The sequence below is a fragment of the Drosophila mojavensis genome, unplaced genomic scaffold, assembly GCF_018153725.1.
Source record: "Drosophila mojavensis isolate 15081-1352.22 unplaced genomic scaffold, ASM1815372v1 contig_36, whole genome shotgun sequence".
NCBI lineage: Eukaryota > Metazoa > Arthropoda > Insecta > Diptera > Drosophilidae > Drosophila > Drosophila mojavensis.
Genome location: NW_025318858.1, coordinates 22964690 through 22990876, shown reverse-complemented (window position 1 = coordinate 22990876; position 26187 = coordinate 22964690). Strand labels below are relative to the sequence as shown.

At 37.5% G+C, this 26187-nt stretch overlaps 2 protein-coding genes and 1 long non-coding RNA gene across 3 annotated transcripts in view; all 3 read left to right on the top strand.

Moving 5' to 3' along the window:
* Positions 1-6269, top strand: part of LOC6577585 (receptor-type tyrosine-protein phosphatase N2) — a gene marked incomplete at its 5' end in the record, with an annotated part of 29525 nt that extends 23256 nt beyond the window's left edge. The window contains 5 exons of the mRNA XM_044008495.1: positions 50-674; positions 838-1059; positions 1135-1332; positions 1396-1562; positions 1624-6269. Coding sequence (XP_043864430.1) covers positions 50-674; positions 838-1059; positions 1135-1332; positions 1396-1562; positions 1624-2095 — 1684 coding nt within the window. The remainder of the gene's footprint in view (positions 1-49; positions 675-837; positions 1060-1134; positions 1333-1395; positions 1563-1623) is intronic.
* A 14901-nt stretch (positions 6270-21170) lies between these two features.
* LOC6577584 (cytochrome b5 domain-containing protein 1) lies at positions 21171-22580 on the top strand. Its single transcript, XM_002003503.4, has 3 exons — positions 21171-21414; positions 21471-21836; positions 21893-22580. Exons 1-3 carry the CDS (start codon positions 21268-21270, stop codon positions 22025-22027), a joined length of 648 nt encoding a protein of 215 aa, XP_002003539.1. The 5' UTR covers positions 21171-21267; the 3' UTR covers positions 22028-22580.
* A 1864-nt stretch (positions 22581-24444) lies between these two features.
* On the top strand, positions 24445-25821 carry LOC116803920. Its single transcript, XR_004363942.2, has 3 exons — positions 24445-24509; positions 24579-24845; positions 24933-25821. It is a non-coding gene; the product is annotated as an uncharacterized LOC116803920 (long non-coding RNA).
* The last annotated feature ends 366 nt before the right edge of the window (positions 25822-26187 follow it).

Below are 26187 nucleotides of genomic sequence, written 5' to 3'. Positions count from 1 at the left end.
TGCTGAAAACTTTGTTCATTCCATCATTGATCATCTCAATGCTCTGCAGCGTTCAACCGCACGAAGTCAGCTTCCGGGTGGACTCAAACAACCCCGAGCGCAAGACGGCCGCTGATGTAGCTCGCTACATCAATGAGAACCGCGGCGTCAAGAACAACATCCAGCGACGCGTCGGCTTCTATGTGCTGCACGCCGGCGTCGGCGATCGGGTCAAGGATCTGCGCGATTCGAGCATCTCTGCGTCTCCTATTGAGCTGGCCGAGCAGGGGCCGGATGTGACCCACATAATGGCCTACATGTTCGCCGGTGCAGGCGCCGCGGCTGTGATTGTGATCTTTGTGACGCTCATTCTGATCAGGCGGCACGATCGCAAACGCGACAAGCTGGGCGGCCTGCAGACGGGCATGTCGGGTGCGGAGAGCTGCAGCAAAGACTATCAAGAGCTCTGCCGCGCACGTATGGCCGGAAAGAATGGCAACACAACGACTGGCAGCGCTGGTGGTGGTGTCGGTGGTGGTGCCAATGCTGGCACCGATCAGGCCCACAGCGGACGCATCACCTCGCTGAGCAAGGAGAACGAGGGCCGGCCGCCATCATCACGATCCAGCACGTCATCATGGAGCGAGGAGCCAGCGTTGACGAACATGGACATCTCAACTGGACACATGGTGCTGGTGAGTAGAGAAAGGAACCTGCTTTAAGTATGCCCCATTTTGTACTCCTTGATGAAGTTAATGGGGCCTTGCTGTCCACCCATCTGTCTGTCCATCTGTCTACTCCTATGGGAGTGCGGTAAATCGAGAACTGTTTCCTCTAATTTAAACCCTCTTTCTGCAGTCATATATGGAGGATCATCTGCGGAACAAGGGCCGATTGCAGCGTGAGTGGGAGGCGCTGTGCCGCTACGAGGCAGAACCCAGCGCCCGAGATGCCGCCTCCCAGCCGCAATGCGCTAACTTGAATCGACCCGGTGCTCCGCTGCCCTACGATCACTCGCGGGTGGTGCTCAACCATCTGGCCAATGCCGAGGGACTGGACTATGTGAATGCATCAACTATTGTAAGTAGAGATGACTTAGACTTAGGAGCGAATTCCCTTAATTCCCGTTATATTTTGATCTCAATCCGCAATCAGACCGATCACGATCCTCGTGCACCCGCCTATGTGGCAGCCCAGGGGCCTTTGCCCTCGACCTTGGCGCACTTTTGGCAAATGATTTGGGAGCAGGGCGCTGTTGTCATAGTTGCCCTCTGTCGCCTGCAGGAGAATGGAGAGGTGGCCTGTGCACGCTACTGGCCGGAAGAGGGTGCGGAGGTTTATCACATCTATGAGGTAAGCGGACTCCACCCGACTCCGTTTGGCAACTAAAACTAAACTAAGCTCTGCTCGCCTTAGGTTCACCTGGTTAGTGAGCACATCTGGTGTGATGATTACCTCGTACGTTCTTTCTACTTGAAAAACTTGCGCACTAGCGAAACACGCACCGTGACCCAATTCCACTTCCTGTCCTGGCCGCAGATGGGCGTGCCGCCGCAAGCGAAGGCGCTGCTGGACTTTAGACGGTGAGCTGCTAAGGATCTCATATATATTTCCTCTTTGTATTAACTCTCCTGGGCTTTGCAGCAAGGTGAACAAGTCGTATCGTGGTCGCTCCTGTCCCATTGTGGTACATGGCAGCACTGGCGCCGGACGCACTGGCTCCTACATACTGTTGGATCTGGTGCTGGGACGCATGAACAAGGGCGCACGCGAAATAGACATTGCCGCCACACTGGAGCATCTGAGGGATCAGCGAGCTGGCCTGGTGGCCACGCGCCAGCAGTTCGAGTTCGTGCTGATGGCCGTGGCCGAGGAGGTGCATGCCATACTGAAGGCTCTGCCGGCGAACACGTCGGGCGAGAAACGTGAGCTGGACAAGGACAATGGCGCCACCAAGGAGCCGCTCAAGGAGGACAAGGCACAGGAGGCCGCCGAAGAGGAGGCGCCGACCAGCAGCAGCAAAGCAGCAGCAGCCGCCGCAGCCAAGGAGAAGGGGCCGGCCAAGGAGTCCACTCCCAAGGACTCCAAAGCGTCCGCTGAGCAGAAGAAGAAATAGGCGCGCAGATAAAATGCAAAACAACAAAGCAAAATGAAACCAAAAACAAAAAAATAACCAAAATAATAATTCTTTAGTTTACATCACGTTTGTTGCAGCGTTTCGGGGGTCTAATTTAGTTGTTGTAGCTAGTATTAAAGTACACACATTGTTTTCATGCAATTTATGTTGAAAGGTCTAAGCACTTGGAAGGTTCGAAAAGGGCTCAACATGGTCGGCCAGAGTTGGATACGCATTAACTGTTCAGTTATTATCTAAAAACAAAATTTAAATATATATATATATATATATATATATATATATGTAAAGAACTATATGTATATGTATATCTTAAGCCTATGTTCAGCACAAATTGCACCAAGTGAAAGAATAACCAAATAATTTTATAGCGCTTGCAATGCTGCCACAGAGCTTGCCCCATCGCCAGCATGCTGCAACGGGTTCGCACACCAGCCCGTGTCATCCGTTGAGAGCGTCTCTGGCTGGGGTCAACTCAAGCTTGTGGTCGCATTCGGCGCGCCGCACATATATTTCTATCAAGTACATGAATATATATAAAACGTATATAAAAGTATGAGAAACATAATTTGAGTGTTATATACAAGACAAATATTTATATATATATATATATGTTATATATATATACATATACATGTGTAGCTGTTAAGCATTTAAATTCAATTATGAATGCATTTTATCTATCGATGTTGGCATAAAACATTTAAAGCAAACCACGCATATGAATACCCTTTACTTTTTGGTGTGCATATAAACCTCTAATCGATGTGCTTGAAATAATCAGCGGGAAAGATGATCAAGAAAAATGAACAAGAACAACAAACAACAAAGAAACTAAATGGTATACATATGCCAACAACTACAACAACACGTGACACACATACAACATACATATACAAGATCAGACATATACATCTATATATATATATATATATATTATATATATACCGCAAGAGGATGAATGTAAAATTTGTACCTAAACGAAGAATGAAACGCAAAAATTTCTATTTACAAAAAACTAAAAACCAAACATTAAAAAAAAAAAAAACAAAAAATGCAGATACAAAAGCTATTGATGTGTACGACAATTACTTATACAAGTTTATTATATATTGAAAAAAACTCTATATATTATAAATATATATATATATATACAATATACATTATTCATATACAATATGGTGAGTGTCAATATTTATATTATATTATATTATATGGACTAACTACTATATCTGAGTGTAAATTTTCAGCAAAACATATTTAAATATTGTTTTACCAACCATATGTGTGCAAGTTATTATGTCTATATATATACATAATCTCTCTATTTGTTCAGTTCTCTCATTAAACCAAAATCCCAAAAGAATTTATTTCGAACCAAAATCCAGTAACCCAAAATGAAAAATAAAAAAAAATACCACATCGGCACTAGGCTCAGCGAGTTCGTGCAGTTTGTGCCCAGCGCTTTAAACTCATGTATTTCTCATCTGATTTCGAGGCAGCTAAAAGCACTGCTCGCAAACCGTTCGCACTCGCCGATCCCCTAGAATCATGTCGAAACAAAAGTTTAGGAGGGTGTGTCACACACATATCTGGAGAAGAAGAAGATAGCGCAACATCTAGAAATCGAAGCTTTAACAACACACAAAATTGTTAATTAATGCTTTCGCCGGCATGCAATAGAACATGATAAGAAAATACTAAATACACATATATAAATACAATTACAAACACAACAACAAAAATACATATACAATCAAACACTCACTGACACACACACATCACATGAAAATACGATTCAAACTAAATGAAATCCCCACTCAGGCATGACCCTTTGAATGTTTCAAATGGACAATTAGCTAAATGTTAACCAGGAACTTAACTAAGAACACATGGTTTAGGTGCGGTGTCTAAAAAATACTGCATTACACGTTACACGAAACACAAAACAACGGAATCGCCACAATGATACATATGACTACAAATGATATCCACAACTGACTAAAGATAATACAAATTAGTTATGTAAGTGCAAAATATTCAAAAAAAAAAAAAAGCCAAAAAAAAAAAAACTACAAATATATATTAAAAATACCAAAATATAATACATTCCTATATGGACAGAAGAACAGGAGCAGCTGAGTTGATTAAACGCAGTATCTGAAAATGAATGTATTTAAATGCAAATGCTGCAAGTTAGCACAAAAATTACTGCAAAAAAATACCCATAAACAAAAGAGAAATATTAAAGTAATTAACAGTTTGCTGTAGCAGTTGGTGTTAAAAAATAAAAAATACATGCGTTATTTGTAGTTTGAGAAAAACTTTTTGAAAACAAAAAAACCAAATGTCAACTAAATAATGTTAAGCAAATATCAAAAATTAACAAATTTAACTAGACGCAATATTTGTTTGTTAGTATTTCCTTCGTTACAATGACAAGATTCATTAAATACTTTTTTTTTTTTTTTAAATACACAAACACAACACAAAAGCAAAAAACAATATTACAATAACTGTGGCAGGCCCAACAACAACTTGGGGCTTGCAAAAATCTCTTAAAAACTCTTATAAACGTGGTAGAAAGTAAAAAAAAAAAAAAAAAACACAATTTAAAGTTTACAGTAAAAAAAAAAAAAAAACACTTAAGAAAAAGAAAATTTAATATTTAGTAGTGAGTTTTTTCCATTAATTTAACAAAAGGTTTTTCAGTGTTTATTAAATACAAATTACAACCAAATATTTCCAAATGTTCTTCGAAAAACAAATTAAATAAGTGTACTAAACCAAAATGAAGAAGACGATAAACTCTAGATGTATTGTAGTAAAAAGTATATAAAGTATATAAAAGGCAATTATTATTGATGTATATTCGAAAAAAAAATACAATTATATTATATTCAAAAGCATACAACCATGCGTAGCAAATTGAACGGAACTTACAAAATAACACAAGCAAAACTTATTATAATGTAATAAAAATTAAATGTTTAAAAATATATATAAATATATTTATATATATGTTTATATATATAATAAAAGCATACAATATACGATATGTATGTGTACGTAGTTCAGGCACAGAAGTTATCATTTCTTAAAGCTATTTTCATTGATGGTGTAACATAGATATACAAAGAACTAAAAAAAAAAACTACTCTAAAAAATACAAAATTGACACAGATTTTGACAATGCTTATGCAAAAACAAAAACGGTACATTATGACCCCGAAGTCTAGCTCAAATCACAGCTCCCGCTGGAGTACAGAGAGCGAGGCTTCCAGTGAATATAATAATTATAGTATGGATAAAAATACATACCAACAAGGCTGGCATCAATTGGTTAGCTGAATTCCATCGAGAGCAAGGTACGATCGCTGCCCGAGTACAGCAGGCACAGATAGATACAAACCGTGGACCGATCTGGACAGACTTAAATGACCGACGAACTGCATACAAAATGGTTTGAGTTCCTAGTTAAACGCAAGCTGACTCTGGAGACGTAGACGTACCGACGGACATTCTGGACTGGCTGTAAATACGCACATCTTAGCATTGGACACCCTGAAAAAATACTACAAATATTAAGAAAAATACCGACCTGAACATGGACAACACAAAACTAAATATGGTTTGCCGATATCTTAAAGCGTTCATCGTATCATTTCTCTCGATCGAATTCCGAGCTATCAACTTGATGCAGCATTGTTTCTAGATTAGTGTGAAATACATATGACGTTCAACATGATTTATAACAGGAGTACGAAAACTTAAAACTTTGGCTTATTTCGATATGTTAAATGTTTCAATTTCTTGAATAAACAAAAAAGAAAATGAAAATATACAAATACAAATAAATACAAAAATAAAATATGAATATCCATATAACATGCATATTTATCACACATTAAAAACTATGCGTGTTGTAATTAATGAAAACATATATATGTATAATAAAAATCCAGAAAATTAAATATATGTATATGCGAAAATATAATACAAAATATTGCTGTATATTTCAATTAAACAAAATACAACTTAAGCGAAGTCAAATACCAAGCGCAGGCTTTCATACATTTTTGGAAAATAAATGAAATTCTAATATATAAGTTTGACAAATATCGATGTGTATAACATATATAAAAATATTTATATATACATAAATATAAATATCTCTGTTTAGCCACTTGGCGATATTTGTGTTAAAGAAACATTTAAAAAAAAAAAAAAAGTGCATAAAAAATATTCACAAAAAAATTGTAAAACCAGCAGAAAAAATTATGCTGGCTGAGGCCACTTAAAATATACTAAAAATATATGAAAAGAAACAGAAACACGATTACATGAAACGAACGAACACGATTACATGAAATTACACACATTAACATAAACAGGCAAACACATGTTTATGGACATACCTATTAAAGGTTTTTTGTGCAAGCATAATTAAGAGATCAATCTACATATATATATTCACGTATATATATGTATGTATAACATAATATATTTAAATTGAAATCGCTATGCAATTTAAATATATATCTAAATGTACACAAAAACTAAAGGAACAAAATAAATATATATAAATGTATACTTCAATTATTTACGACAATTACATACATACATACAAAGAGAAATGAAATATATAAATATAAATGTTATTATTCAGCAAAACAAAAACCAAATAAAAACAAGTAATTTAATTGAATCGATCGATATATATATAATAATCTCCATCGGAACAAACGAGAGATCATATATCTAAATGTAACGCGCCATTGTGTAATATGCGCTACATATACTAAATAAATATATATACATATATTATCCAATATATACATATATATTTATATATATGTATAACTGGATGTATAAATGTAAATCAAAACGAACACAATTCAGAGCATTGATGATTAGCAGAGCAAGGAAACAATGAAAATTGATTATGATAATGATGTCATCAATTATGTAGAACCGGTAATAATTACGATTATTATTATAATACAAAAAACAAAATAATAAAGAAACCCTTGAAAAAAAAAATACCAAGATCCAAAAACAGATCTCAAAACCAAAACAAAGGAAAAACAATCCCATAAAAAGTTCACTCAAATCGATCAGTGTATTGCACTCAAATGTGAAACCGAATAGCTGCGAGCACAAGCAAATATATTAGTAACACTGTCTAACAAGAGTAAGCGAAAAGGCCATTCCAATGGCCGAAAAGCTACCAAACGCTGTAAACACAACACCACTTTTCCACAGTAAGGCGTGCATGGAATTGCCATTGCATCCATTGCTATATACATAGGTAATATCTCTCTACATAGTTTGTAATCTATCTCTGTTCAATCGACAGTTACAGGATTGGAGAATCTCAATCAACACAGGCACACCTACATACACACACACACACACAGACACACATATATACGCAACTATGTACGTCCCTTACAACACTGGTTAAGGTAACAAACAATTTTCTCTTGATTCGGCAACAAATTCATTTCCTATGGCTAAATATCTGTTCGCATATCATTTTTTTCAGCTTCCCCCTTTTATTCAATTTTATGGCAATTGGCGCTTATTAAGTTTATCTGAAACTATACAGATTATTAAAAATTTTCATTCCAAAATACGTTTGCTTAAAATAAAAATATTTTTGAAAATGCAAGAATATTTTTATCAATTGTATCTCAATATTTTATTCTATTTATTTAGTCAAAGTTTTGTTTCGAAAATTGGCTCAATTGAAACTACAAAATTATTTGCATTCCTTATATAAAATTATGATTAAAAAATGGGTTATATTCTTGAAAAAATGTTTTTGAAAATGCAAGAATATTTTTGTGAAACAAGTTTTCTAATCTTATAAAAAATATCTATACATATATTTTATAAGAAAAATTGGCTTCAGGAGAATCTATCCAAATCTCAAATATTTGTTATGCAAAAAGCAAAAAAAATCTATTAACTGATTTCAAAAATAATTGGCTTTTGAAAAATTCTATGTTTTTCCCCACAATAATTTTTTGTACCCAAAAAATTGGCAATTTGGCACTTCATTTAAAATTTCTATACTTTAAACAAAACTACACAATAAGACAACTTGGCTCTAAACAAGGTCTGTGAAGTTGCCTACATATCTCTTATCTTAAAGCAAATATGCATTTGCATTGAAAAAGTAAATCAATCAAAGCTTCCAAATGAAGAAACTAAGAAACTAAGAAAAAGCGCACGGCAGTGCTAAAGGCAGAGGCACAAAATTGTTTTTTTGTTGTTTTTTGAGAAACATTCGGCCATCTATATGAAATAGACGTAAAGAAAAGCATGCGTACTGCATGTCTAAAGAACGTAATTATAACAAATATGATCTGTATATAATATTTATATATATATACCGATCATATAAAGAATACATACATAGAGTATAGGCAACGCTGCGATTCCAGTTCCATTTCCCTTGGGAAATGTTGATCGATCGCGATATATATTATTGGGGGTGGGTTAAACCAGTAGGTTCCTCGCCTTAGAGTATTTTTTTTGGGATACTCTGCAAAGAGTCCCACCCTTAGCAAATGGAGCAAGTCCTAGCTACATACATAACCAAAAAAAAAGTGTTTACACTAACAAAAAAAAAAAAAATAATAATAAATAAAATATATACATATATATATAGCCAAAAAACATATTAAGCACATTCACTATGCAAATTACTCGTTAATCAATATATATATAAACAAATATTCACATATTTAATCCATTGGTGTAAAGCAAGCATTGAAAAAATACAAAAAAATTATAAAAATTAAAAAAAAAAACAAAAAAAAGGACAACAAAAATCTGGCGACATTTTTTTATTTGCATAGATCGGACTCTTTACACTTATACTTATATGTTCTTTGGATTAAAGGCAAACTCAGTTTCATTTCCCCACATTTTTGCAAATTTTCACGTTACGTGCCAGAGGCAGTGTGTCTGTGTAGTGAGAAAGTAATCACATACTTAACGCACAGCTTCGAGCACTTGTGTCCGACCTTCACAATGTGTTTCATTATGCTGCACGCCACAGACACGCCCCTAGGTGTAGCACCCTTTGCCAAGCCAGCCCGCACACCCGCTTAGATCCGCACCCATTGCCCATTGCCGATTGCCCATTGCCCATTGCCACTTGCCACCCCTTTGCGCCGCTTCGCTTTGCAGAACAAAGCAAAAATACCGCGCCAAAAAATACACACAATATATAAATAAATAATAATGAAACTAGCAGCAAATCGGGTCATAGCCAATTTTATATGCTAGCGACTGCTGTGGTGGTTCAAGCGCATCTGAGTTGCCCTGCCCCCTGTGCATGTGTGTGTGCGTGTGTGTGTGTGTGTATGTATGTTTTTTTTTTCGAGTTTTCGATTTCGTTTGGTATTTTGGCACAATTTCAGCTTTCGTCTGGTTTCTGTTCGCCTGTTCCGTGTGTCGGAACATTTCTTTGAAATGCCGCAATGAAAGGCAAAAAGCCGCCGTGCAAACGCTTTGATGATTTTCCGCATGCCGCCGCACCACCAACCACCAACTGCCAGCAACCAACAGCGACAACAACAACACCAAGCGACAGCCAGCGACAAGGAACGATTTGATGACTGCGTTTCTCTCTCACTCTCACTCCATCTCTCTCGCACTCTCTCGCTCTCGTTCTTTCCCTGGCTCTTCTTCTTTTTTTTTGGCCGTCTGATGATGATGTTTGTTGCTGTTTGCGTTTGCATTTGCCATGCCCGGCATATCAATTTAGGGGAGTGGCATGCGTGACGCTTAACTGAACGAGATTATAGAGTCTTCTCACTCCCAATGCCCACAAAAGACCCCCGACCCTAAGGCAGCCACAGAGTGCCACAGTGTGCCACAGTTTGCGGCAAGCTCTTTGTTGTTTCCCACTGCAGCTGGGCGTTGCCGTAACAGGAGCACGAGGAGCGGCGTTAGCGACAGGAAGAGGAAGAGTAACAGGAGCACCAGACACTCAGACTCGACTCAGCGCGCAACATTAACAACAAAAACTAAAACAACAACAGCAATAAATGTGCCCAGAGCAATTCTCTTGATTGCGGTTTTGATTTACTTAGCTGGCTTTAGTGCTTAATTCATCAACGCCTTGCCTTACAGATAGGATATGTTTGATTGTAGATATAGCACAGGGTATATAAGGCAGACAATAAGGCTTGCCCCTGCTTCGCCAGCTTTAGACTGCGTGTGATCCAATGGTCTCTGATTAAAAGACAAGCAAGCCTATGCCATTTTTATGGCATTTCAATTTTTCACATATATTTTGTATAAATTATGTTATGTAACTGCAATTAAAGGATTTGTTCTTTATTATTATTTGTTTCAGATCCTGCATGTACAGTTTGTATGTATACATATTTCGTAGACTTTTGCTACTTCAATTTATAGCTGTAAGATTAGAGGTATTGCAGAAATGAAGAATAAAGAATCTTTTGCAATATAAATGTAAATATTGCTTATATAATTATGGTTTCAACCAATTATGGTTAAAACCAATAAATGGAATATATAAATCAGCTATAAAATTTAGCTATAAACTATGAGCAAACTCTTTGAGGGTTGTTATCTTAGCTAAGCAAGCACAACTGTCGCCATAAACGGGCAGTAGATGGCGCCACTTGCAACTAGTTGCTGTCAATTGGCAACAGCTGGCGCGACTCAGAAAGAAATGTTTTAAAAATAAAATTGTCACAGAATGCGACAATTCAATGTGAGTGTAATTAGATCGTCTAAACAATGAATTGAAAAAATTAACTAAATTACAATTTTTGGAGCGAATATCTATTTCAATTATATGTTAGCTAAAATAATATTAAGTATATTTCAAAATTTACTAGTAAGTATTTTGATGTCAAGGTGTTGACCTAATAAAAGTCAAATAATTCATATGCAAAGCCAAAAACTCGCGGTTCGTAAAAAATTAATTCAGAAAATTGAATAAATTACGCGAATTATGTAACAGGCGAACAGAAATCGATGCCAACAGGCAGCAGCAGCAGCAGAAGTCGAGGCGAGGCAGCAGCAGCTACCGCAGAAGTTGAGAACCGTTTAGGAGCACTCAAACAGACACATACACGCACACTCACACACAGACTCTCACACACACACACGCGCGGAAACATTGAGAAACTGAGCACACACACGCAGCCGAGGAAAATGTTTTTCCTCCAAAAAGTCAAATGAAATAAGTATGTGAAAGAAGAAGAGGAAGCAGCAGCAGCAGCAGCAACAGCAGCCGGCAACACTTGAGGCAGATAAACTCAGTCGAAGGGGCAGCAGCTGCGGCTACGACTGAATGTTTGGCCATAAAACATTTTTTCATGTGTCTGAGGGGTGGCCGGCAGCGCGAAGAGGGGGTTGCAAATGTCTCGTCTGGAAAATGAATGCTCAACAGATACAGCCAGCGGGTTGAGGGAGATGGAGAGATGGAGAACCGAGACGAGAGCAAGCGAGAGCGTGCGCTGCGTGGAAAATCATCAAAGGTTGCCGCTGCGGCGTTTTCGCCTTTGTGCCAAAATCCTCAAAGGAATTTTCCGATATTTGTAGCAGGCGCTCAGCAAACGCCAGTTGGAAAAGTTGACCAAGAAAAGCCAACAAAATAGACACACACACACACACACATACATATACACACACTCAAACTCAACCAATGAATTTTCCGACGATATATATTTTTTTTTCGCTCAGGGAGAAAATTCGCTTTTCATGTGTGCCAACACACGCTCATATGTGTATGTTTGCGTGTGTGTGTGTGATTTATCGATGAGATGCTGCGACGTCAGCGCTGACGTCGATCCATTTCGGCGAGCAGATTTTATTCGGCGATTTTCCCTCACGTTTTCCACAGTGATGTCACTCAGCCAGGCAGCCAGCTATCCAGGTGGGGGAAAACACACCTGACCACTGTTCACATACAATTTGAATGCATTGTTTCTCATCGGCTTTGAGCATAAGCACTAAATTGTCATTTTTTATTAGCCGCTAAGCCTCGCCGTTGCCAAATTTGGTAGCGCATAAAAAATCTATTGATTAAAAATTCATTCACAAATGGACATTCAGACATCAACATAAATAACATCAAATGATTCAAATCAAGAAGAGCACTTAATGGCTGCGTTTATAGCTGATAATGGAATGTGGGCTAAGGCGATGGGGCTGGAGGAGGGGCAGGGGAAGTGCGGAGAGCGATACAGTGGAGTGGAGTGGATGCCAATAGATGACACATGAATGGCTGAATGATTGACGCAAGCGATTCTGATGAGTGTTCTATGAGTGTGTGTGTGTGTGTAAAGAACATCTACTGATAAATACGAGATACCCATTATATTCTTAAGAGTTGAAGATGCCTACACGTATGAATAATGAAATTAGCGCAAATAGTGAGAAATATATTTCTTATACATAAAAAGAATAGATGAATACTAAAAATAAAACATAACTATAATAAAAATATTTTTTTTTTTATTAAAAGAAATTGTAAAAACAGCATAAATTAAAATAAATAATTAACAATAAATAAAATATAAATATATGCTTTAATTAAATTTAATTAATTAAAAATTTTAATTAATTAATTTTATTTAATATTTTAATTATATTTTATTAAACTTCATTACTTAATACTTATTTATTTGCTTAAAATAGAAAAGGCGTCGTTTGGGTTTGCGCAAATATTATAGACTATGTTTCTCACTTAATTTACTACAAATATATCATCGGCTTTTCATACTCATTTACAGGGTATAAATCAATTTGACTCCAGACATTAAGAGTCATATAAATGTCAGTGTCAGCAGTTCGCTCCAAGCATAAATCAATAAGGTTGAACCTATTTTTGGCACGTCTGGCAGCTGGTCCAGGGTACAAGCGATTATGGTCATGATTATGCGAATCAAACGCAGATGCAGTTTCCAAATCACATTCGAGCTCCAGCTCCGGCGAACTCTCAGTTTGGCGCGTGCCTTGCAGCACAATAAAAAGCAAAAAACTTTGGCTAACAATCTTTGTTTAGTCTACACGAACACTGTGAGACGGGCAAAGAGCGGGGGCATGCCACAGCATTCGCTTTGGCATTTCAAACAAATGTTGCAATCGGCAATTTGGCCCAACGCGAGATGTGCCGCAAATATAAATTCGTATTATTTTTAGATTCGTTGAATTTTTGTCGTCTTCTGTTTTCGCAGTGGCGACGAAATGTCTACAAAAAATAAACATATTGTTGTTGGTAGGCGGGGCAGTGGGCGCTGATTGCGAAAACATGCCGCTTAAAATGCTTACTAATGTCCGCATATGTTTATTTGTATATATACTATATGTATGCCCAATGATTCACAAACTTTGTGCGCTTGATTAGTCAGCTGAGCAAATACAGAAAATCTAAGTAGAAACTTTGCAGCGACTGCGCAATGCTTGGCAAGTGGCGAACAAAAAAGTTTGCCTGGTCTTGGTGACTGTCAAACTGTAGCTAAGGAGCAGTTGTCTTTCAACTCTGGCGAACTTAGAGCATTGTCTTGTGAGAGACCTGAAAAAATTGACTACTTAAATGTGAAGATAAATCAAAATATAATGTAAATAGTTTAGCAAGAGATAAATTGTTATTGAATTTATAAAAAAAAGGCGAAGTAAAAAATAATTATAAACTTGTTGTTTATTTACTTATTTAAGAGCTAACTTATTGATAATAAAATTAAAGGCTAGCTTAGTATTATGGCTATGGCGGCAGAGGCCTTCAGCTCTAGAGTTTATAAATATCTTATTATAATGTATAGAAAGTACTCAGAATTGTCATTAAATTTGTATTTAGATCGTATTGGATAGTTCAATACTTTGAATTTTCATTAATATTTTTACATTTAAATTGTTTTGCATAGTTCAATTATAACATAAGTGCTACAAATTATAGTTCTATTTATGATTCTATTTTATTTACTACAAAATTGATGTAGTAAACACTTAGCAGACAGATTTTTCTTCATACATATATAGAGCAACCCATTCAGGCCCTTTGGGCCACCGGTCAGGCAATCAGCTCGTCCAACACCTTGCCACAAGTGGCAGCTATTTTGCACTCGCTTCGCTCTGCCAATGCAAATGCCAGCTGAAGAAGAAAGAACTGCTGCAAATTGCATTATTATTAGCCATAATTTAATGGCTGCCGCAATGTGGCATGCAACATGCAGTTAGATTAGTTAATTCACATTTAGCTTGGCGTGCTGGAATGTTGCCAGTTGTGGGCGTCGCATGGCCCACAGTTAACAGTTAGTCTACAGCTACCCCAGACAAAGTTTAACAAGCAGCCGACTAGCATAACAACAGCAACAGCAACAGCAACAGCAACTGCAGCAGCAACTCAGCATTATCATTGGCCACAGCCAATGTCGTCATTATCATTGGCCCCATCATCATTGGACCATTGTGCATTGCGACATTGCAAGGTCGCTGCTCGTGCAGCTCCCCAAAAACTTCCTGCCTGCCACTCATTGCACTTAATTGCTAGCATTGTCGTTGCTCTTCTTCTTCTTCTTCTTCTTGTTTATGTTGTTGTTCTTGCTGTGGCTGTAGACATTGTCATTAAGCAAATTCCTTTTGATACACTCACTGAAGGTATCTAGACTCTGACATTCATAATGCTTTTGCTTGGAATTTTGCAGCTTCGACTACAGAATTGATATTCGAGTCAATTTGTATTGTGGAAATATTTCTTAAAAGCTGAATTCTATATTTCTATTGTATATTTGACAGAAAGTATTGATAAGAGGACGGGCGAGAGAAAGATTGGATAAGCCGAAGGACATATGTAGAAACGAACAGATAGATGGACAGCAGGAAAGTAAAGACAAAATAAACGATGAAAGGAAAGCTCAATAAAAGAAAGGACAACGGTTAGCATAGCTAGCCAAGAGAAACAAATAAACATATTCCCCATATATATGTATACATAAATTGAGTTTTATATAATCATATTTGAATAATACTTTTAATTATTATTAATTTTTATTGATACCGTATTTCTCTCCTCATTATCTAAGAAAATATACTACATATATTTATACATATATGCTTATGTAATTGCTCGTAAAGAAATCTCTTTTAGAGCTTTAGAGTTGTTCTAGGGTAATTCAGGTGCGACTTGCCCTTGCCAACTGCACTTTCTTGTTTTACACTTTTTTCACATCGATGTCAGCAAAATAGCTTCGCATATTTTAATATTATTTAGGCGCATTCCCAGTCTCAGCAACAGCAACAGCAACAAGAACAACGTTGTATGTATTTTTTGTTGTTTTTGTTTTGGCAATTTAATTAAGCTTTTGCGCTTTTTTAGTTAATATGATTACAGTTAAGGCCCCATCACGCCTTTGCCTTTGACTGTATTTACTTATTGGCTTAACTCTGACTGCGAAATAAACTCCGACTTAAACCACTCTTGTCTCTCACGCATCTCTTCGCTCTTGCTGGTTGCATCTTGTCGGCTTTGCTGCTTTTGAAGTAGTTGTTGCCTCAATTAGCTGCGTGAATATCTTTATTTTTATTGATATTTATTGAAGTTTTGTGCTTTAAAACAAGTGTCAATTCGCTTGCTTTACTTTAGTAAATTGTTTATTGTTGTTGCTTCGTCTCTTTCTATACTTTGTATATACCGATGTCTGTCTGTCTGTCTCTCTCTCTCTCTCCCTCTCTCTCTCTCTCTCTCTCTCTCTCTCTCTCTCTCTCTCTTGTTTTGTGGGATTACATTGTATTAACGACGTTAGCGGTGTTGAACAGGAGTTCATGTGAGGCTGATATTATACATATATACAAATATTTAATGGAACTGTGAATGAGGAAGGATATGATAAGCTTAGGTATTGATTCTTGTCCACCCTCTACTTCTTGAGCTCTACAAGATATCTTTAGTATTTAGACATATATACCGAATAAGTCAAGAGTTCTTGGTCTTTTACTTCTTGACTTCCATAAGGAATCAATACATAATGAATCCGGACTTAAGAGAGGTCAATTTATACCATTGAAATTGACTCTACTAATCAACAAATTTCTTTGCTTAATTCTCAGACTCTAAAATACCTTTCTCTAATGCTTTCAAAATCCATTTCCTTGTTTCAAATTTATGTTTTGGTCTGAACTTTGAACCCAGTTTCGTTGACATTTCGAGCCTTCGACGCGTTTTATTGTGGCCGCCAGAGAGAACCAAATGCAAATGCTAAGGAAACCAAAAATGTAAACTAATGGACACACGTGATAAAATCAACTTCCGCAGGATTACACAAGTCAGCGCCCTAGAGTCGGGCTCAGAGTAGGAGACGGCATAGGGATCGGATCGGGGTCAGTTTGTTTGCCAAGCAGCTGCCGTTGCGCATGCGCGGACAACGAGCCTCTGGGATTTCGGGCTTTGTCATGGCAACACTCGCAACAATGACAAACAGAAAGAGAGAGAGAGACCAAATAACAAAGGACTGGGTGAAAGGCTTGGCAGAAGGATAATATGTCGGGGGTGAATATAATATGTTGCAGCAGAGCGCAAGCCTCGCTAAAAGGATTTACAGATACTCTGTGTTTACTTTAATTGGTTTGTCTACCAGCGCCACGCGTCGCTTCCTAAGTGGATTTTAATATTGGCCTTCGAGTTGGGCTGTCTGATTGCAACAGCAGCAGCAGTGCCAGAAGCAGCAACAGCTGTCGCTGCATTCATCAAACATCAGTTGGCAATTATGCCGTTATGCCATTGTATGTTCACATCCTTGCCAAAAAGCCAACCATTTCCACATCCGTGTCGACCGCAAAAACCACAGCAGCGGCAACAGCAGGATACAAATAGCCACCGAAAAGCAAAAGTCGTTTAATCACGCAACTCATAAAGCTGCAAAAAGGAAGTGTGGAGCTTACACGACGAGCAGATACCCCTAATGATAATGAATAATTGAGGCAGATGAGGTCGTACACTCTTAGCTCGAGTCGGTTGTATATTTTCCATGGCATACTTTCTTATAATACTCAAAACCAACTAATAAAAAAATGTTTTCTATTTGAATTTGTATTATTAATATTATTTATATGTACGAAAAATTAATTTAAGTATATATGGCAGCAAAATTACATATTATATATTACCTTAGTATGTGAGTAAATCTTGTCATGGAGTGAGTTTCTTGTCATGAAGCTAATTTATTTAGAAAATTAAATTTATAGAAAAATCAATTTTAAACAGGAGCTTTTAAAGTTCACAAATTTGAGTGATATATATTTATATAATGCATATATTTAATTAATATGCATGCAATTTTATGCAAATTTAATTTATACAAAAAATTTAATTTACACAAAAATATTATATATGTATATATATTTATTTACTTTTATGCATACATATGCTTTAACAAAATGACTCATATATATTATATATTATTATATATATTTTTGTATACTCTCTGCAGTTTATGCAGTCTGCAGTCAAATTTTAAATAAATTGGATGCAATGTAAATTACACCTTTACAATTTATTGTTGCAACTTTTTAATAGCCCTTCTCAGCCACTTTGTGGCCACTCAGCGTATTACAATAGTTCACCCCTTGACCAAAAATTATTCACAATGGGGACAGCTGCAGCTGGAAATTGTGGAATGCTTCTGACTTAGAATGAGCCTCATTTGCATATATTGGACTGTGGGTGAAAATGCTGACACTTGTGGACAATTTGAAGGCAAAGCCAACATCGGGCAGCCGAATGAGGGTGAGTGCGCTAATTGTTCGCAGTTGAACTGTGAAGCTGCGCATATGTTCGCGTCGAGAAAAAGTAATAGAAATGGAAACCTTTGAGTTTTTCCGATGAGGCATAATTTGTGTGTTTTGATTTAAGCTGAGGCGATGCCAACAGCTGGTTGGCCATTTGACACGCCAAGTGTGTACGTGTATGTGTGTGTGTGTGTGCTGATCTTTGGGCAAGCAGTTGTTGCAGCTGCAGCTGGCAGCACTTGGGTCAAGGCGTTGACTGCGTGTGGCAGGCACAAGCGACAGCAAATGCTGCGGGTCACTTGGCCGCATAATCAACCCCCAGTTAGGCAGCTACCCTTGCGCCTAACTCTAACAGCAACCCCTACAATGCGGCACCACGTGCGTCACGCGCAGACGCAGCCACTTGCAGGAGGAACCGCGACGGGGTCATAATTCGGGATCCGGGCTATGGGTCTGGCCGTGGACGGTGCACCAGGGCTCCCCCTGCCGTTTCAGATCGAACAATGGGCTGAAAAACCCATTAAGTGCGTTTTGAACATAAATAAAAACTAGCAGCAAATACTCCAATGTATGTGTATGTGAGTGTGTATGTGTGCGCTCTCTTGTAAATGGCAGGAAATGTGCACTTGAGTGCCAGCAGCAGCAGCAACTACTGCAGCAGCAGCAGCATCCACAAGCAGCGGCAATAATTGCCCCAGCGCTGCACAAAAACTTCAAATTACAACAACACAAAAATTAAAGCAGAAAAAAAGGAAAACACATTATTCACAATTCGATTTGAATGCACTACCGAGTGAAAAAAACACACACACACACAAATGTGAGTGCTCTAGTCGGGTGTACGATGCTAAAAAAATACCCTGATACTAATTATTGTGTTAAAAAATTGTGTAAAGTAAATAGAACTCTAGGAATTATTATTATTATTTAAGCATATAAATATAATTTTATTTTTTTCAATTTATATTTAAAACACTTTGTTTACTTGAATATGCTCTTAATATATCATATTTGAAGCATCTAACCTGAGCACTTAAACAATTTGCCCACTCTCAGCGGATTTTCCAAGCCCGCAGCTGACTGCATTTTGAATTCATTATTTAATTTAAGTTGGCATTTTTTTTATCTCACTGGAATAATTAAAATTGCAATCACCATAAAGAGAAACGCGCGTAGGCTAAAACAAGAAATCAAATAAATAAAATAAAAACTAGTTGGAGGCATTTGAGATGTTGTCTCCATTTTCATAGCCTTGACACAAAGTGCGGCGCCAGTTGCATAAAAAGATAGATAAAGTTGTATATATATAGTATGTATATATAGTATATGTATATAAATAGATATATCAAATCATGGCAGGTTTAACTGGCAGCCAAAGTTGGTTGTGCCATTGATTTCTCACTGATTTATTCACAATAAAATTGTTGAATTGCAATTGAATAAGGTGTCAATAGACGTAGGCTAACTTATGTTAAAGAAGGCCAGAGTGGGCGATTTTATGACAATAGGTATAGCTAAAACGCTAGACGACTCTTTTCTAGACAGTGGCTTATGATATAATATAAAGATTTTTTTTTTAAATATGATATAACAATTTTATACTGAGCGACTGTTACTTATAATTAAGATACATTTTCTATTTCCACTTCTCGAATTGCAACCAAGCCTCCATTATTGTTCATAAAAAGCTCACTTAGTGGAACCCATCAAATGATCTTCAAACTGCCTTTTATGATAGGTAACTTTATACCATATATATTTGATGTACTCAAATCATATATCATATTTATTTAGATAGCTCTTATATGACATACTCAAATAACGTTAGATGCGTAAAAACAATTAGACATAACCACAGGGTTCAGAGTGTGTCTACATAATGCTTAGCACCCCACAAATTGTGATCACTTTTTTTTTTTTTTTTACCAACAGCTGACGCAGTCACATGGCTTGGGTAAACAGATAAAAGAGCACCGCTCACCCCCGCTGAGGCTGGATCAGGGTGATTGCATCAGCAATTGCTGAGTGTGGCATAATTCATTGGAACATCAGCTCACGTCAGATCTGTATAAAGAGATACCTCGCCAGGCATACCGAGGCGTGTGGCCCTATGTTTTGATAGTCTCCAATAACAGGACCAACTGTTGGAAAACTGGAAAAGCAACTATCTGAATATTAGTGAGGCGTTTTCGGTTGTGGTTGAAGAACGTCATAAGGGTTGTGCCGATCCTAAGCCAAATGTTATTTTATCAATTCAAATGTAATTTTGCAGAAAGTCAGAAATTTGCCAACATATGCGAGAAATGTTAAAGCGCATTACGACTGATTTAAGCCATCTGTCATAGCTGAAATATGCTGAAAATACCAGATGAAGAGCACATATTTGTTCTAGTGTTCCCACGTTTACGGCACACTCCAGAAGCTTGTAGCCCAAAGCTTAAACGGATCGACTCGGAAACATATCATATATCATAGAACGCGCATACGCTGAGCAAACTCATCAATAAAACTGTCTTTTGTTTGGGGCCCAAACTCAACCACATTTCAGTTGGAACAATCATTAATCTATTTCTCTATTTATAACCACGAATTGATGGCTGTGCGAGGCGCTGATGACTTGACAATTGCCGGCTAATTATGCAGCAGCCGAAAAGAAATGAATGGAAATTCAGCTGCCGAAGTCTTTCCTAATGAAATTAGAAGACGCCTCGTTGCAGCTGACTTCCGAGATTAATTGGTCTGGCCACGGATAAGATCTCTTACAAGCTTCAAATGCACTTATAACCAAACATTTACTTAATAACAATATAAGTACCCATTACATAGAGCCGTAGATTGTGGTTGAGATTGTTAATTCATTAAGATTTTTGGGTGAAGTGTCTTGAAATATGATTGGTAGCGGCTCAGTTCGAGTTAAGAACTGATGAACATTTCTTGTAGAAGAGAAGAATTTCATTGAAAAAAAAAAAAACATTTTTTAGTTCTTTCATTAAGTTTGCAATTTAAATGTGTTTGCAACTTAAGTGTTAAATAAAAAATGAATTATTGAATTACCAAATATAATTTTTAATTCAAATCTATTTATATAAGATAGGAACTTCTTTCTATTATATTAAAATTCTTTAATTAAGTAGTTTAATATATATTGTGGGAATTTAAATTTAAATAAACTGGAGCCTATATATTTTCTTTTCCCAATGCTAAATTTCATCACAATCTATTTACCAACTCTCTCTCTCTCTCTCTATTAATATGTTAATCTCTATGATAATAAGCTACATTTTTAAAACTTGTCAATAAATATAAAAATCATATTCAAAAATTTAATTTGTAAATTATATTCCATTATACACTTAATTATCCAAACACTAAAAATGGCTGAACCCATACGAACTATGCGCTATTATCTCATGGATGAGATTGTTATACATAATAAGAAATTCGACTGTTGGGTTGTTATACACAAGAATGTTTTCAATTTGACGCCCATGCTCAAGGATCGCTGCGATCACTGGAATCGCGTATGTTTTACCTCTTATATAAATCTATATAATCGAATAGCTGTGCTCTTATCCAGACCCTGGACTATCTGGTGGCCCATGCTGGCAAGGATCTGACGCATCTGTTTCACGAGAACGGTGAGCCGCGCACCGAGATCTCGCCCAGCTCGGGCCGACCCCGAGTGCTCTTTCCACCCATTCTGGAGGTGGCGATCAGCGAATACGCTAAAACCAAGCACGCCATGTGGAGTCAGGATCCGTTTTATCACATAGGTCGCATCACACGACGACCACGCCGCATACGCGTGATCAATGCGCTGACTGGCCATGTGCAGCACATGACCGTATGTGATGAGGACAGCATCTACGACATTCAGCAGAAGTACAAGTCCCGCTACAATCATCATGCTGGCTCCTATGAGTGGCGCAAGTTCTCGAACAGCGTAAGTCTGCAGGGAGACCTTATTGAGGGGCTCAACTAATTTCTACTTCCACTCAGGCCAAGCGCTGTGGCCTCTTGAATTTGAATGGCACCTTGGACGAGAATGGCCTGACAGATGATGAGGACTGCGATGTGGAACTGCCGCCGCCCTCTCTCTGGCTCTACTACACAGATGACCTGACCATCGCTTGATTGGGCATTTGGCAATTTGTTTTTAGCTGCTTTCACAATTTTGGGTTAGTCGAAAATTTGTTGTGCATGGTGCAGGTAAAGAAGCATTTCAAGCTACGCTGCGTTCGCCTCTTGGATATGGACATGGCCATAGGCCTGGGCACGGGCATGGGCATGGGCATAGGTCTGGGTCTGCATCGAGTTTTAGTTTAGGTCTGGTTCGCGCAATACCATTTATTTTCGTTTTAAACAAATGTCATGGTCGACATGAGCGGCTAATAATAACAAGCCCAAAAGTGCAGCGGACTTGTTCAGGGCCGCTTCTATGAAATACACTGAGAGAAATTTCAGAGAAACCGATCGTACAAATTTGATATATATGTAAATATTAATTGAATCGACTATGGATTCTTGATATATCACAAATGTATGACCAATTCGTGACCTCTGTAGGAAATTCTGTCATATAACAAATGCATACTACAAAGTTTTATCTTCACATTGTTTTATAATCTACAAATTGAAATATTGTTTATGAAACTTAAAGGCTTAGCTTAAACTTAAAGAATTAATATTTGAAACATTTTATTTATGCATTCCACTGACATACATTAGTTATTTTGTTCAGTGCATGTAGTGCATGTTCTAAATATGCCTTATTGCTTTGGCTTGCTTAATATATGCGGGTTTTTTGGTTGGTTGGTTGGCTGCTTGGATGGGGTTGGGGATGTGGATGTGATGCCTGTTAACTCGTGTATGACGCTTGGCAATGCCTGCAGCTGCCCAGCTGCTCAGCAGCCCAACAGCCCAACCTCTTGTAGGTGACGCTGGCACGCGTTACATTCGGCCAGCAGCTTCGCCTACTGCCACTGCCATTGCCACTGCCACTGCCGCTGCCGCTGCCGCTGCTAAGGGGTGCCAACTGAACTGTAAACGTTTTATTTTTTACTTTGCAGTGAATTATGCCAAGTTTGTGCCTTAAGTCTTTCGTTTCTGACATGGATTATGGCACGGATTCTGAGTAGCCGCCCATTGTCTGCTGCATTGTGCATAAATAATTAATTCCAGCCCCTCCATTTTGATAAAGAACGAACACAATTAAGAACATATTTTAATTCTGTAATCATGAAAACCCGTTCGCCGTGGTCCGGTTCTAAGTTTAGATCCGTAAATGGCGGCGCGTTCGCAATTTACATTAAACAAGCGTCGCTTGTGACATGGCCAAAGGCTAAGATACCAAAGTAATTTGCACTTGAAGTGTTGTGAAATACTTTTCAAACTAATCCCCGTTTGGAGGCACGTCCCAAGAGCCAACGTCCCAGGCAGCATCATTCCCACGCAGTAACAAATTAACAAATAGAATGAGACTGAGACTGAGACCATGGGCCAAAAGGAGCTGAGAGCTGAACGCAAGCTTGACGCAAAGTTGTGAAATACTTGCGACTGTCCGACGATCGATGAAGAAGATTCTGTGCCGGCCCTACACATCCATGACTCATTCGGCGAACAAGTTTGTTCAGTCATGGGAAAAAAAGGCAAAAAAAAAAAAGAGGAGCAGAAAAGGAGCTGTGCGTACTTAAGCCAGATTGGAGAACTGGCAGAAAAGGCAGCCAAACAGAGCGGCAATCAGCTTTGTTACTAGTGGGAGTCGTGCTACACCTCATACACTTGGTAGCTGGCTGAAACAACCGTTGCACTGGCCGCTGTGCGCGTGAAATAAGCAAATATGCGTTTGCCTTTGGCTTTGGGCCAAAACCAGTTTTTGGCATGCGTTCCGCCAAGTTCGTTGCCTAAGTCTTTTGTTTGTGCTGCCTATTAAATGCAGTCATAGAGTTCATTGCCTGCACATACACACACACACACACACACACACACATAAAACTCTCGTTGGGTCTGTGTTGCTGTAAACAATCAATTGTGACATTTATGGGCACTTCTCCCAGCTAGCATTAAATGGTCTATAAACTGACAACAATATATGTATAGTTAGGTATAGATGTGTGTTTCTCTTTGCTTTTATAGCTAATACGTAAGTGTGGTAAAATTGATTCTGAAATATGTTAGATATATATTTATATATAGCGGCTATAGCGTGTTGCGGGTATTACGACTACTTTATATACATATATAGGAGCAGAATTCGATTTATATATCATAATAGAGTTTCAACTCATTATTTTATTATACAGTTTACGAGGTGTGCTCTAAATGTATTGAGCTCTACATTTTTCTTAAATTATCTTCTTTTTTTTTTAAGAATATCTACTTTCATATTATACAATATTATACTTTCTTGCATCTTCTTCAAAAATAATTTGTTAGTGATCTTGTTTAGTTATTCCTTTGATACCGACTTGATCGTAAATAGAGTATATAGAGAAGAGTTTATAAATTAAGATAAACAATTTCTGATCATTATAAATTTATTATTTATCAATGCTCTTTAGTTTGTACATTACCCGAAATAAATTTGTCAAATCAAAAAAACCTTTTCAATTTTTGGGTAAGTAGAAAAAAATGTTTCTATCTCGTGCTATTTTATTTTATTTTATTTTTTCGGATAATAAATCAGAGATTCTCTTGCGATGTTTTGGATTTTCTAGCCTACATTTTCGCCACAAAAACTTCACATTCCCAGTTCCCTAACAGACAGTGACAGCTCGCTATGACAGACAATTATCTCTGGCTACACAGACACACACATTTCTATATATACAAATTGAATATCTCGCCGTCATTGCTTAGTGAGAGGCTGCACTTGGAGACTTGGGCGCCCACAACTAACCCACTTGAATGCACTAACTAAGTTGCTCTGGTATGCGAACAGCAAGAAGAAGAGGTAAGAACTGCTATCCATGACCCATTCACACAGGCGTTGAGCTATGCGTAACTAAATTCTATGGCACTCGCATTCTTTCCCAAACAGCCCGGAAGTTGGCTGAGGCTCTGGTATGCGAGCAGCTCCACAATTCGACGGAGAATTTATAGCAGCTAGGTCCGCTTTAATTTAGACACCGAAAGCTTTACATAAACTTCAGCCCATTCCCGCTCCCAGCTTGAAATAGAAAGCACTTAACCAAAACTAAAATCAAACAAAGCTCAGATATTTGGCTTGAAGGTCACGCTGAGGCTGATTCGAGGTCTTTGGCCATAAGGAAGCCCTGCCCAGCGGCTGCTGCCAAAAGGGGCAGACAGCTTGAACTTCCTTTATGGCAATGCGTGTCAATTTTCATTTTCTTTTTCAACATCATTATTCTGCTGTCTGTTTTATTTTCGTTAACACTCAGTTTTGGCCAAGTGTGTGCGCGCCAACTTCCACCGGCATTTGCATTAGGCATACAAAACATTTCGAGTATAATGTTTGGCATTCAAGACTCGCCTTAGTAAATTAAATAATAAATATTAAAAAAAAGCATGCGAGAATAAATAGCGGAACCAAATTAGGAAGTGGCCACAATACACACGGTAACCAACTGGCCACTGGCCAGAATGTCAGGCCCATATTTGGAGCCCAAGCAACAACAAAAACAACAACAACAAACTGAGCCGGGTCGTCAAGTGGATATTTGTGCGGTTGGGAATCTAAAACGTTGTCATTGGCATATTAAACACTATTCGATATCTGATAGATGTATGTATATGTATGTATGTAACTATATGTTTGGGTTTCCCATTATGACTACGGATAGCTTGAATTGCGGTTCGTTTGACATACAAATATGCGCTATCAAATGTTTATAGCTTAAGAGATAACTCAATTATGGACACTACTTAATGTACAAAATTGTTAGTGGTAATAAACGCAAGCTGACATACTCATACATTTTATACATTCCAGAAATACTTTATATAATATTTTCATAGCATTAGGAACAAAAAAAAAAAAAAAACATTTATCAGAGATTGGGTTATAAATTATAATATTTATGCTAGTTATTTAAAATTCTCAAAAAAATTTTATTTTACTATATCCTAACAAGCCTTTAATTTACGAATAAAAAATATATATTTTATAATATTTTTAGAGCTTATTGAATACAAATATTTTACTACTAATATAATCTGATTATTATTATTTTTACTATTTATACCCTGAACCCATTGAAAATGGGAAATCAGGGTATAATGGGTTTTTTTTATTTAAAATGTATTTTCATATAATTTATTTAATTTAAAATTTT

Excerpts from the sequence above, each read along its gene's own strand:
- LOC6577584 (XM_002003503.4), top strand. The coding sequence starts at position 21,268 with ATGGCTGAACCCATACGAACTATGCGCTATTATCTCATGGATGAGATT. Across the intron at positions 21,415-21,470 it reads GCTGCGATCACTGGAATCGC|ACCCTGGACTATCTGGTGGC; the intron begins GTATGTTTTACC and ends GCTCTTATCCAG. Across the intron at positions 21,837-21,892 it reads GGCGCAAGTTCTCGAACAGC|GCCAAGCGCTGTGGCCTCTT; the intron begins GTAAGTCTGCAG and ends ACTTCCACTCAG.